We start from the raw sequence: 14,090 nt of genomic DNA, 5'->3' as shown, positions 1-14,090 counted from the left end.
AATTTTGCAAATCTAAATACAGATTTGAATTGTACATATTTTGTACATTTTTATACAATATACGTTGTTATGATAATATGGATGATTAAAAAGTTGCCCATTCGCGGCGAATTCAAAAACTGCTATAAAAATTGGACTGGGTGAAATTTGGGTACACGATGATAATTTCTCAAATCTGATGGTTGATTTGAATTGTACATATTTTGTACATTTTAACGACGTATACACTGGAGGTGTACGAAATTTAAAAAAAAAAAATCCGTAAATCGAACTTTTTTGATTTTTGAACTTTTGGCTCCAGATAGTGACCCGATGAAAATTTTTCAAATCTGATGGGTGATTTGAATTGTACATATTTTGTACATTTTAACGACGTATAACTTTGGTGTTGTACAAATTCGGGTAAACATTTTCCGGGTTTTGATATTTTCAATTTTTAAAAATCCAAATTCTGAAAATTTTTTGTTGGTACATAATCATAAAAATTGTTGTACATAATTGTACATAATTAGTACATTTTAGTAGTATATACGATTTTTCGAAAATTGACATCGACCGGAAATTGACTACCTATCCGAAAAAATAACCACCGTCGCAGAATAATTCTTCATCATGATAATGCGAGCTCTCACACATCTAATCAAACAACTCAATTTTTGACCAGTCAAAACATCGAACTGATGGGTAATCCACCGTACAGTCCTGATTTAGCACCCAACGATTTCTTTTTGTTTCCGAGCGTAAAGAAAAAACTGCGTGGTCAACGATTTTCGACGCCAGAAGAAGCAGTTGATGCGTTCAAAACACACGTTTTGGAGATATCGGTTTCGGAGTGGCATGAATGCTACGGCAAGTGATTCGAGCGTATGCAAAAGTATGTATCGACCATCATGGCGAATACTTTGAAAAACAATAAAGCCATTTTTGATAAAAAACGATTGCGTTATATATGCTTTTCTAGAAATATATGGAGCAGCCTACGTATGCTATGGTGTCGACATTTGGATTATTGGATTATTGGATTAAAACGGGGAGTGTCCTATTTAAACAGTAAAATTTTAATATAGTTACTCGTTGCTCAAGTTTCATAACTTATTGCAAGACGCCCGTGTGTGTATTGAATACACGAGAATAGTCTTTTATCCAAAAATGTTTCTAAGGCATGGATTGTCATCGCATGCCCGTTTGAAAAACGTTACCAATTTGAATACACTCGGTGCATGAATCAAAGGGTAGGATCTCCAGCCCGTGAAGTCAGCCCGTATGGTATCCAACATTGGACATCTATCTATGAGGTGTCGACATTTGGTACGTATATATATATGAATGACCAGTTTTTTTTGTATGACAATTTGAACAAATTACTTGATAGTTATTTTCAAGATATACCAGAGATTTTTAAGAATTATTTGGTTTTTAAATTTATTTATTCAACGTCTGACTTCAGACTGAAAATGAAGCTGATACTGTGATAAATGATAATATAATAATGAAACATTTCCCAACCGATTAACAAATAAGGTAATGTGGAGAGTTTTGAAACATGGGGAATTGTGAGACACGTCAATATTCGCCATATTGAATAAGTTTGAAGTATCGCAACTAGTGTCAAAATGTTTTTCATTCATTGCTCTCACTTTGCTACGAGCATTCCACACAAGAACACTCAATCCAAGTTTTTCTACAAATATTTATTACATTTTATTATTTATTATACTTTATTTATATAATAAAAACGATTTGAAAACATTGCCGAGGTGAATCGAATGGTAAATATATTTAAAATTATCTGTGTTCAATTGCCTTTGAATCTAAAGAAGTTATTCTGAAAAAATATTGTATGTTATGGTGACACGATATTCATTTTGAAAATTTCGAATATGAAGAGTTGTGAGACACAAAATATGGGGAGTTGTGAGACATTCAGTTTTCGACATTTGACCACCAGATTTCAAACATATTGGGCATTTTATTATTAACGCATTACATGAATGTCTGATGTAAATTCAAATTAATTACATTGATTTTTTTGTTTTTTTTTATGATTTTCATAGCCATCATGCCGCGTCATAGATATAAAACTGAGCCAAAGCAAATGGCAAAAGAAAATATTGATAAATTTTTGGCTGCCATCAAAGCAATTGCCATTCAAAAGAAATCATTAAGGGCCGTCAGCAAATCACTCAACATCGATAAATCGAAATTATTTCGGTATATGGCAAAGATGAAAGAGGAAAATTTGGATCCGGCCACGGCTTCAAATGATAAATTGTTCGATTTTGTTACAAAGCTAAGTGGAAAAACTGGCGGAAAAACGGTTTGTTGTTTGAATTTGTTTTATTTAAAAAAACATTTAGCGAATTATATTTCCTTTTTTTGTAGATTTTCAACGTACAACAAGAACATGAGTTGATGAAATATATCCGCAAGGCTTGCGAAATTTGCAATGGATTGTCCATTACCGAGTTAAAAATTCTTGCCCATCAATACGCACAAAAGATTGGAATCGAATATCCTGCATCATGGAATCATAATGGTCAAGCATCAGCCGACTGGTATTATGCATTTATGCATCGTCATAAAAATGTAACGCTTAGACCACCAGAACAGGTTAGTGCACATCGTAAGGCTTTTTCAAAAGAAACGTTGGAAGAGCTCTTTGCCGACCTAGACACTGTATTCGGCGAAACAATCCTTGAGCCACATCGAATATGGATCGAGGACACACATGGTGCATCATCGATTCCAAGCACATCTAGTGCAGCGCGTCGTAGTGCATTAAGAGAGGTTAGTCCTATAAAGAAGCATTCACCATCCTGCAAATCAAATCACGCCCGGATGCCAATGAAAACAACCATATTAATCGATGAGAGGAAGAAGCAAAAAGCCGCTAAACCACCAGAAAAGCGCAGTCATAGCACAAAATCCGTAGCAGCAACGATGATTTCATCTGAATCGTCAGATGATGAAGATGTTAAATTTTGCATAATTTGTATGGGAAATATGCGAAATAACGCAATTCATTGTAATGAATGTTATCGGGCTGTTCATTTGAAGTGTGCTAACTTGCAAACCGGATATTATACATGTGAACAATGCGAATTGGCCGAAAATGGATAAAACCGAACATTCTTCTTTAATTTTTTACCAGAACTATCTATATTTTATTTTTCTACAAGTTTAATAAAGATAAATCATCAAAAAATGCGATCTCGTGCCATTTTTATTCGTGTCTCACAACTCCCCACCAAAGCACGACGATAATGACAGCTCGGCAACGCTCTATTAGAGATTAGTACCGCTGGCAACCGCAGAACTATATAGAATCATATGGAGTCATTTGGTGGCGCTGGCAAGCAATTTTGCCTTATCGTCATGCTTTGCTCCCCACAATTTTTGAAATTTTCTTCAAACACTTCGTCTATTGTTGGATAATCCAATCAAACCCATAAATAAGCCATTGTACATAATTATTGCACCCAATTTCCGGACGATTCGAGGACTTGGCCGACGGATTGTTACTGGACCGAGTCTTTCTACAAATCGGTCGTCTTAAAAACACATCATTACAACAAATGAACGCTCTAGAATAAAAACAACGTACAGTTGCATTACAACAGCAAATCTATGTTAAAACAGGGATTGTTCCTCTGAGGAGGAGGAAAATGAGGAGGAGGAGGAGAGCGAGGAGGATCAAAGGGCTATTTTTATCACAAAAATATCATTTTTAGCTAAAAACATTTTCCTCCTCAGTTGAGGAGGAGGATCCTCCTCGCTCTCCTCCTCCTCCTCATTTTCCTCCTCACCATTCCTCCTCCTCAGAGGAACAATCCCTGTGTTAAAAAAACGCTGTGTTCCGCTTTGATATAACAACCATTCAGTACATTGTTTTTATTCTAGAGCGTTCAAATGTATAAACGATTTCAGAAAAATCGCTCAACGATTACAATCATTAACGATTCACTGTGATGGATTTTTAAGATGCCTGATTTATAGAAAAAATGGTTTGTAAACGAACACAATCGTCACGTAGGAAAATGCGAATAAAGAGGAGTTTTTGATTCCACTCGGATCGAAATTGATTAAAGGGAGGATTATGTTTGTACCACGCATTACTCAAACAAGGTTACAGATATCAATTTGAGCATTATTCCAAATTCAAAGGGACATGAAAACGCCTATAAAACCCCTAAAAATCAATTTAGGGAAAAATGCTTCAAATCGTTTTTCTTTTTTGGACCGATTCCATACAAAAATGTGAAAATGTGCGTTTCACATATTCCAAGGTTTACTGGTTACCGGAAATTGATCACAATAGTTTATATTTGTGCCCAATTCCAAGATAAAAGGCATGAGGTATCCATTTCCCCATTAAGTCATTTTCTTTTGGCTCTCACATGAAATAAATGATAAACAAAATACCATTCAATTTGAACAAAAATGATTTAAATACATTTTTAAACGGCGTGTAACCGGTAAATTATGAGGTCTTTTTTTTTCTTTGAAACGCTGCGCGAAAAAAATCCAAAATTTGAAAACGTCAGTTAATATTTGCGATGTTAGCAAAATCAACTTTTACTGCAAAAAAATCGTTTCTTGAAAATTCCACTTGAATTGCATTCGAATTTCACTCATTAATTGTGAGTAAAAATAAGCAGTGAATCAGCAGCAGAGAGAAAGATGTGTTATGCGTTATACGTTAACTCAACCACTGTGTTGACTCTATGCTCTCGCGCTCTTCAGTCTCGCATCCTCACGCCGATGTCTTGCTATGCATACGAATTCAACGAATTTGAGTGTGTTTTGAATAAATTCAGTATTATTTGACCTCCTTCCATTCCGTTAGCTGTACGTCTCCAACACGTGCGATTTGAGTGAAATTATATGCTGTATGTGCTAGTTGACATTCAGTCGTTCTGGTGATAAAACGTGTTTACAAATCAAAATACACAGCTACTAAAAAGAATTTCCTGTTATTGTTGCTTTATGACATACCCGTGCGCATACTCGGTTTTTTTTTCGAGAACACAGATAAAAAAAGAAGAACACACAGCAAAAATATGCATAACATACCGAGACACAATTTATTTTCAAGTATATGATAGTGCTCTATTTTGGATGAATTTTGTGTTAACTCTTTTTGCATTAAAACTGTGTATGTGTGTCGGTGTTATTATATATTATTATTTTTTCATTCACCAGCACAGACTTGAATGAAGATCTATTTTTCGGTTGTTATTCAAGAACGAACGAATCGAAATGTAGAATTTTATGCAATATCTGAATTTCAGAAACCTGAAAGGCAATAAATGTGTTCACATTCTAAAATTATTCAGATCATTTCTGTCGACAACATTCTGTCAATTATTTATATCCTCGAAGTGATGAAAATCCAAACGATTCGGTTGTATAATTTATTTGTATATTTATAAGTGATTTTACGTCGTCGTGATAAACAGTGCAAAGGAGAAAACATACGTAGCATATCAAAAAAAAAAAATCAAATTATTTTTATCGGAAACAAAAAAAAACTCTTGAATATCGATTAAAAAAAATTGCAATTTTAAAAGTTTGATTCGAAAGCAGGCTGGAATTTGACACATTTTATTCTCGTCATATTCATTTCTTGGCCAATCAAACTCGTCTGACAAAGTTCTAATGCCGAACCGTGACACAGAAAATGGTGTGAAAGTGACTCAACTCGTTTAGAACAATTATATTATTGACAACGATTCATCGTAAGCTATACATAGTACACACTATGTATAGATATGTATATAAAAAAAATCTTATCTGAATCGTATGCAAAATAGAAGGGAATATATAGGATATGAAACTGTGAAAACTGGATCGATCCAAAAGGAAAATCGATAGCCGGACTTTTAAATTATCAGAAAACCAACAACAAACATAAAATTGCAGAGACTGTACATAATTATTTGCGTTGAAATTATGCGTGCTTGTGAACAATTATAACGATGCGATAGCACATTAAAAAAAGTAGTTGCACTTGTTGTTGTTGTTGTTGTTGGTGGTGTTGGTGGAGAGAGGTGCTGCACGAAAAGTGCATAACTGTCAATTTTTATGTGCGGGCACAATACGTACACGATTAAATTTTCCCATACATCGTATTGTACTCACCGTAAATCATTTATAACCGTTTGTATATCTCTCATTTCGACAAAACACTTGTGCTTATTTTGTTAAAAATATAAAATCCCGTGTGTGTGTGTGTATGCTCATGTGCGTACGTGTCGAAATGAACTTTGAGCAGTGCAGGAGTAACTACAAAAGGTAACTTATTCACCATATCAAATTATAATTTCGTTAAACTACAAAACTAAAACGGTTTTGATATCTCTCGCATAAAGTAAAAAAGGTGTAATTATTTATTATATGCAAATAAAATTAGTTTTTCCTGCTGTCGACGCAAATCAAATGAGAGACGTAGCAACGGCAATGGCAGAGTATTTTGCTGCAAATACACTTATGTGCACTTATACTTGCAGACGATACATCTATTTTAATTATGTTCATGTTAGCGCTCGACTACTCGAACTCGTTGGAAATTTGTGTGGAAAACTTGTGTGTTTCTTTTGTTGATGGATATCTTGATGATGAAGTTAAAAAATAAAAATATTGTCTGCACAATGCCCTGTTTGCTCGATGTAAACATATTAATTTTTTGTAATTTTTTTTTTTGCTTTGCGAAATAGAAACGGGCTTTTTCTACCGATTTTTTTTTCTTCTTGTTCAGTTCAGCAAATTGCATGGTGCAAAGCTTGAAATGCGTCGCCACAATCACATTGGTGCTGAAATGGTTGTTTCGGTGAGCATACATGCACCTGCTGCCGCCGCCTATGAAAAGATGTCGGAAGGTTAGCGGAAAAGCAAACACGTAAATTAGTCGGCGTGCACTTTTCTTTCTAACGCTAATTCATTCACTCAGTCTTCCTCCTTCAACATCCCATTCACTTTATAACTGAAATTATCTCGTTGCGTATTCAAAATGCGAACGAACAAAAAAAAATGGTTCAACAGCATTTTCACATGATACGGATACGATACTTTCCATTGCGACGACTTTATGTCTTTCACCAAGAGCATTCATTTTAATGAAAAGTGAATTTAAAAGTGTCATCCTCTCAGACGAACAAACAAATCGCACAATAGATAGAGGCAAATTCATCAATTATATCCCCGATGTGTACACTGTTCACATCAAGTACGATCCATAAATTGTCTGACCACAATCAACAAGTGATCTTGAAACGATGAGAAAAATTTCAAATTAAGTCGAATGGGCAATTCACATTTGCTTTCGCTGTGCGATTTCCGCAACAATTTATTGGCTTCAATTCCTATTGATTTCATTTTCTCTTCTGTTCTTTTTTTGTAATTCGTCCACAATTGTTCACATTCGATTTGCAAACCAAATGAATTCAACGTTCCACGCCCCAAAACCATTCCATACTCTCAATACAAAACTTTTATTTTACCGTCAATTGGCAGTTCCATTGTGTGTACAATTTATTTTTCTCTCCTCAAGAAAAATTTAGAGAAAAAATAACATGTTTTCACGTACTTCGGGTATTTATCTACAGATTTGGGTCACATAATGACATTTTTTTCCGCATATGTATTGGCTATTGAATCGAACCGTTGGTTCGCAAACAATCTTACATCAACTATGTGTACAAATAACGCATTAATTTAAAAAAAATGCCTCTTTAAACGCAATAGATTTTATTATATTAAGTGAAAAAAAAAGAGAAAGATAAACTGCACTTAACACGCACTTCCAATGAAGTCAAACGATAAGTTTCAACGAATTTCAAGAGCAGAATGTCTGATGACATCTTAGTCATACGCTATGTGAATAATAATTGCATACAATGAATGTAAAATACAAAATAAAATTTGTTGTGTGTTTCGTACACACATTCTTCCATTGGTATGGTTTGTTGTTGTTGACGATGGGTGCAGAGTAAAAACAGAGTGAAAACTTCGGACAACAAACGGGATTCCATAGAGAATTAAAATATTCTTTCTAAATACATACAGAAATGACACTCTCATAAATGCTCATAATGTGTTAATAGCTATTAATTAACCTTTCAATTTAACCAGAGGTTATAGATGCCTACTTGGTGCTCCCGATTTTGATGAATCAAACAAGAGAGAACGCATTCTGAAACAACATTGCTCGTAAACATATTTCATGTGTAATTTTACAATGTTGAAACCATATTTATGTTGGTATGCTTCGTTTGAAAAACACGTAAATCATTTTCTGTATGGAAAATTCAATCGGTACGGTTTATTCAAGTAAGCTCATGCCATAAAATGATTTCATTATTTCACACTTGAATGCAATAAATGTTATGTAAAGTATACTCAGTGCGCAAAAGATAGCGAAATTTTCTAGAATTTGAACGAAAAACAAAACTTTTTTTATCAAAAACAAAAAAAACGTGACACAACGCACATTTTGGCTTATTGTTTTTGTTCAGATTGATCTATGAACTGAATACAAAGGGGCAGTTCTGCAAATTTTGTTATCTGAAATGATTCAGAACGGTTCTGATTGAAATTGTAATCTGATATGATGTTTAATAATTTTTTCTTTTTTTTTGTTCATGTATGTTGATTTACATTTTAAAATCCAATTGTATGTCTGTAGATGCTGGGATGTGATCATAATTTCTCTTAAAGCTGAAACGAAAAGAAAAGAACAATCGCCGATAGCGTTGAAACGTGATAGTTGCATTTTATTTTATTTTCAGTTGAATTATGAGCACTCGTGAAGTGTGATTCCAGACACAGACTAATTTTCATGTATGCAACACACCTTTTTGATAGTCATACTCTATCATCGTACTACATTATATATGGTTTCAACATTTACATGAAACCAACCATTTTTTTCTTCTTCTTCATACAAAATGAAACAAGAAAGAGAATTGTTGCATGCCATCATAATGAGATGTGAATCTACAATGCATACAAAACTGGATAAAATTTGTGATAGTCATAGTGATGTGAATCCAATTTGTGAGCCAGAGAAAGAGAAAAAAACGCAAGCACTTGCTGATTGAATGAGTATTCTTTCAATTGTGATTTCTCCGCGTTGCATTCAAGTTATGAATTCTAATGTGAACGCGAAATTTAATACGCACAACACACACACACGAACTTTGATTGGTGCGAATGAGAAATACTAGAAACACAAACGGTGTGGAACAACGACAGAACTCATGAAAAATTAAAGCAAACCATGATGAAAAAGAGAGAAAACCACTATCAAATCGATCATTACGATATTTTGATTAAGAAAGAAGTGGAAACTATGAGAAAAAAAGTCGAAACGTATTGCATCTGTCATGAATAGTTCTTTCGTGGCAATTAAATCAACAGTTTGTGCTGATGATTCCATTTCAATTTGAATAAACGAGTCAGGTTTGCAAATCAGCATGTTCAAATGTATGCAGAACAAAAACGTTCCATAAGTGTCACAATGGTCGATCTACGATTAATGTGCATTTAATCCATCCGAAAGCTAGCAGGTTTAGTTAATTCGAATTAGGTGTAAATGACAGTATGGTGACATTTCACTGTTCATATCGAAATATTTATACGAATATGATGATTTTATCATAAATTTTTTATCAACTTGCGGCGGCCTTTTTAAAGTGAGTCAAAAGTTAAAAATGTGAACCGCAAGTGAGAGTTTAGCTATGTGACGGAATATTGAATGTGACCTGAATTAAGCCAAACCCTACGGCCAAATTAAAGAAAAAAAATAATATATTCATATTATTTATTCAGAATGACGATGACTGATGGTCATAATTTCTCATTTTGCATGGAACTGTTGATAAACATTAATCTGCTGTCGACAGTATTTGTAGCAATTGAGTGTTTTTCTTTTTAATTTTTTTTTGTTGTTGCTCTCTTCGTCTTGTGTAATTGTACGAAACCACAGCAATCCATCGACTATAATGTAGCATATACGTTCGTCTTCAACACGATCGTTTTTTTTTTGTTCGTTTGCCGATGGGATTAGGCTGCTTTTTCTTCACAATTTAATCAAAATCTATTGTTTTGGAATTTTTGGTCACAATAAATTTCTCCAAGTATTCGCAACTTGCTATGATACCACTTTTCTTTGAATTCGCTTGCACTGTTCGCCGCATTCCCATCGTTCTTTCACCATACAATATACATACATGCATAAACAATTATGTAAATAGAAACGAATGCTTGTGTTCATCTTCTTCTTCTTTCCCTTTTCATATATTTCTTGGCTTAATTTCATTCCGTATTTTTATTAAGCGAGTAATATATGCATATGTTTAATGACTGCGTTCGTATTGATGTGAATTCAGTTAATGAAATTTTAAATTTAGAAAAGAAAAAGAAAATGAAAAAAATGTATGATGAATACACCATAGCAATTAGACAATTCAGACTAAATTCGAAGCTCAGCAATAAATGAGCGAGAGACAGATTAAAAGCATATACAAGCCAATAATGATTCTCTATAAAAGGAAAACAGCAGCAAAAAAAAAACTAAAAGTAGTATAATTTCACTGCAAAATTTAAATTCAATACAATTTCTTTGAACTTTCAGATCTTGAGTAGCACATTTAACAATAAGCAGTGGCGTGTAAGAGCGTCTCAGCTTTGAGTTAACTACAAAAACTAATATCGAAATAAAAGACTGACGAAATTAGCTGTTTTCAGCCGAACATTGATAGGATCTGCATTTAAAAAAATAAAACGTCATCGCAAAATGTACCAGGAAATCCATCACACCCTTAAATTGTCGAATTCGAATCAATACGAACAAAAGACCAACGCTAAAATTTGTACATGCAATAAATGCCACAATAATACTCACGATATCTGCTTTTATGTACCATTTTGTACGATTTTCGTAGCTTTAGGCGTCATTCAAATCGTTTCGGGCATTTTTTACTTCCTCACCATTCCAGTCATCAAACTCATTTTCAATGTCGCAATTGGCTGTTGGGTACGTTTCTAATGTTACCATCGATTAATTGGGACAAATGAGATAATTTTTGTTTTTATTTTTCGGTTATTTGCAGGCTATTTTGTGTGGAATATCTGGTAGCATGGTAGCATGTGTATGCCCATCAACGCCTAGAAAACATGAATTCCTACTGTATTGCTCGCTGTCCATTTTGATTTTAAACATCGTTAATTTGATTTTATTGGAAATCGGACAAGTTCGTGAAATTTTTAATGAACATTTACAGAAGGCGCTTAGCAAAGAATACCATTTGCTCGAATCGGAAAATGGTTTGTATTTGAAAATATTCCATAATTAAATGCATTTTATATGAAAGATTGATTGGATTGTCAACAGGTCGATTCATTACAACCTATACAGCAATATTATTGATATTAGTAACATTTCTTGAAGTGCAAATTAACTTTTGCTACTTAAGCCGAAGCCAAATGAAGTATAAGAAGGAAAAGAATTCACGAAAGTCTCGCCGACCACAGCAGTATATCGATACCGATCAAAATGCTGATTTGGAATATGTTATTCCCAAAGTATGTACAGTGCATAGTGTATGCATAAAGCTTAACATATTAAGTTTTTATTATTTATTTGAATTGACTTATTAAAAAGTGCAATGAATGTTGTTGATGTGCTTCATTGCAGAAAGTTGAGACGAATGGCAGTAGGAAACCATCGATGGATACAACTGTTCAGGTGTATGCAAAATCATGGGTTTTCGAAGGAACTGGCGAAGAGGCATATCAACCAGGTGATTCACCTTCAATTTGCTCATCAAACTCCCCAACGCGAGCAGGTGCTTCGACTAGTAAAAATGAAAATAAGAAAAATGGTCATTCGAGCAAATTATCGGATGCAACTAGCGAACGTTTCAATACACAAATGAGTAGTTTTTCGCGATGCGCCACACCATCACCAATTCCAAATAGCGGACAAGCAACACCAACCAATGCCATTTATGCGGACTATTTAAACCCGAATCATAATGCACGTCCGCATAAGACGGTGAACCATTTGAGAGTGGATTACATTCAGACAGAGGACTTATTGATTGGCGCAACGGTTGTCACACCCACCTTAGTTGCGACAAGTTCAAGCGTTGCAACACCAAAATATACCACCAAAACACAAATCCAACAAAACAGTAATGGACCATCAAGCATATCCAGTCAACAAGATGATAGTCAATATGCGTCGATGTTGGTCGAACTCGAACAATCGTTGATCGAGAAAAAAATTCAAGCGACAAATAATAATAATAATAATAATATGAACAATATGTCACCGGATGATACAAGCCTTACTGCTTCCACCGACAAATTTGGCTCATCGAAATCATCGTCAAAGGATGGTTTCTCAAGAGAGCTATCGGCAGCTTTGCAATTAATCCAAGACCTGGAAACACCATCGGAAGGAGTGGATGGTAATGATGGTGGCACACATTTATCGGCTACCGTTGCAAAAGTGGCACGATCAGAGAGTGAGAAAACATTGAGCGCAGCTATATCATCACTACCATCACCCGAACAACCACCGTACAAACAACAAACGCCCGAGGCTCAAACACCACAAAATGGTAAGCAAGACATGCAACATGTCATTGAACCAAGTTCACAAAGTACGTCTGGCTACAGTTCACCGAATTCATTTTCATCGAATGTGCGTTTATCGCACGCAAGTAGTGGCATTAGCAATAACATTCATGAGTATAGCGGTGATCAATCGAATGTGGTGCGAATTTACATCGAACAAAATAGTCCATGCACCACACCAACGCCATCTTCAACAATCTATGACGACCAAATCCAGTCAAATCTCACAAAAGATCTGATCGGAAATGAAACAAGTCGAATCAAAATGATTGCCAATGAGAGGCAATCAACTGATGATTCATTAAATAAACCTTATATTTTATTTAAGAAACGCTCAAAATTAATGCCACATTCTGATTTTCAAAATCGCATTTTTAAATCGGAATGCTTGGCTTATTTGAGCGACGAAGAACTGGTGGCTCGACACAAGTGCAATCGAGATGTTATTCGGGTAAGTTCTTGCACACACATCGTCTCTTAGCTCTCTGCTCGTCTCAATATCTAACAATATGCATTTACTTAAATACTAACCGAACTGCTTATCTATTCGTTCTATTTATCTCTGGGTGATGGTATGTTGAATCGCACTCTTGTTTAATTATCTAAATATGGACTCATTAAAAAAAACAACTAAATGACATAATCTAACAAATGATTTTAATAAAACAATATAATTACAGGGTGTATATGTTTAAATAAAATTTTTAAAAACAGATTTCATTTTTTAAATAATTATTAATAGATTTGTGTTTGTTTCTTTATTTTTTTCTAGAAAATTGAACAAAGCGTTGCACAAAAGATCAGAGGGAGCCCTCGATACAGTGAATATACTTAAACACAAATCATTATCATCGTATAATAACGATATCACCAAATACAACTTTTAATTTCCGCTACATATAAACATATATTCATAAATATTGATGTAAAACCACAACTATAAAATGTTTGAAATGTCAATGGAAACATGAAATAAATTACAAATCAGAACAAATATTTCGCTTATAAGTAGTCAATTTTGCCAATTAAAAAGAATGAATTGAATTAAAAGAAAAAAAAAAAGAAATTTATTTTCGTTGAAATTTGTTTTTCGATTCTTATAAATTTATTAAAGTGTTGTTATTTAACAAAAAAAGAAGAAGAAAAATCATATTTATCAATCGTGGAAATTACTTGAGAAGCATTTTAGCGTAAATATTGTAATTGTTAATTTTAGATCAAATTTATGTATACAATAAAAATTAAATGTTTATTGAAATTACTTTTTTTTCAACAATTAACTTTATTATTACTTATCAGCGTCAAAGGCAGTTTGTATTTCAAATCCTTATCTGTAGAACAAAGTGCCTAAATCAATATAACGACAAGGTAATTAAACTGTGTGCTGGATAATAAATTAATCTGTCTGCCAGACGAACTACAGAGTGAAGCGTACAACTTGCACTTAC

The 14,090-nt window shown here is 34.0% G+C and overlaps 2 protein-coding genes across 3 annotated transcripts; both read left to right on the top strand.

Annotated features, from left to right (window-relative positions):
• Positions 1–1,042: 1,042 nt before the first annotated feature.
• On the top strand, positions 1,043–3,148 carry LOC116339259. 2 transcript variants are annotated; one of them, XM_031765030.1, is made up of 3 exons: positions 1,043–1,308; positions 2,055–2,317; positions 2,383–3,148. In XM_031765030.1, exons 1-3 carry the CDS (start codon positions 1,221–1,223, stop codon positions 3,118–3,120), a joined length of 1,089 nt encoding a protein of 362 aa, XP_031620890.1. In that variant the 5' UTR covers positions 1,043–1,220; the 3' UTR covers positions 3,121–3,148. The 2 variants fall into 2 exon arrangements, with proteins under 2 accessions (XP_031620890.1, XP_031620891.1); XM_031765031.1 differs by lacking the exon at positions 1,043–1,308 and adding an exon at positions 1,629–1,769.
• Positions 3,149–4,889: 1,741 nt separating this feature from the next.
• LOC116339315 (ras guanine nucleotide exchange factor Q-like) lies at positions 4,890–13,762 on the top strand. The gene is made up of 6 exons (XM_031765124.1): positions 4,890–6,294; positions 10,634–11,035; positions 11,112–11,325; positions 11,393–11,583; positions 11,696–13,093; positions 13,415–13,762. The coding sequence occupies exons 2-6, from the start codon at positions 10,796–10,798 to the stop codon at positions 13,475–13,477; spliced, it is 2,106 nt and encodes a 701-aa protein (XP_031620984.1). The 5' UTR covers positions 4,890–6,294; positions 10,634–10,795; the 3' UTR covers positions 13,478–13,762.
• The last annotated feature ends 328 nt before the right edge of the window (positions 13,763–14,090 follow it).

Source organism: Contarinia nasturtii, unplaced genomic scaffold (genome assembly GCF_009176525.2).
Source record: "Contarinia nasturtii isolate CC-2019 unplaced genomic scaffold, AAFC_CNas_1.1 Cnas_scaffold_493, whole genome shotgun sequence".
Classification (NCBI taxonomy): Eukaryota; Metazoa; Arthropoda; class Insecta; order Diptera; family Cecidomyiidae; genus Contarinia; species Contarinia nasturtii.
Note: the sequence above shows the minus strand (reverse complement) of the source record. Positions and strands in the feature narration are given on the sequence as shown.

What these genes read in the sequence shown, in the direction of transcription:
- LOC116339315 (XM_031765124.1), top strand. Translation starts at nt 10,796, where the DNA reads ATGTACCAGGAAATCCATCACACCCTTAAATTGTCGAATTCGAATCAA. An exon ending in TGGAATATGTTATTCCCAAA is followed by an intron (nt 11,584 to 11,695) that starts GTATGTACAGTG and finishes GCTTCATTGCAG; the next exon opens with AAAGTTGAGACGAATGGCAG. An exon ending in GCAATCGAGATGTTATTCGG is followed by an intron (nt 13,094 to 13,414) that starts GTAAGTTCTTGC and finishes ATTTTTTTCTAG; the next exon opens with AAAATTGAACAAAGCGTTGC.
- LOC116339259 (XM_031765030.1), top strand. Translation starts at nt 1,221, where the DNA reads ATGAATCAAAGGGTAGGATCTCCAGCCCGTGAAGTCAGCCCGTATGGT. An exon ending in CTATGAGGTGTCGACATTTG is followed by an intron (nt 1,309 to 2,054) that starts GTACGTATATAT and finishes TGATTTTCATAG; the next exon opens with CCATCATGCCGCGTCATAGA. An exon ending in GAAAAACTGGCGGAAAAACG is followed by an intron (nt 2,318 to 2,382) that starts GTTTGTTGTTTG and finishes CTTTTTTTGTAG; the next exon opens with ATTTTCAACGTACAACAAGA.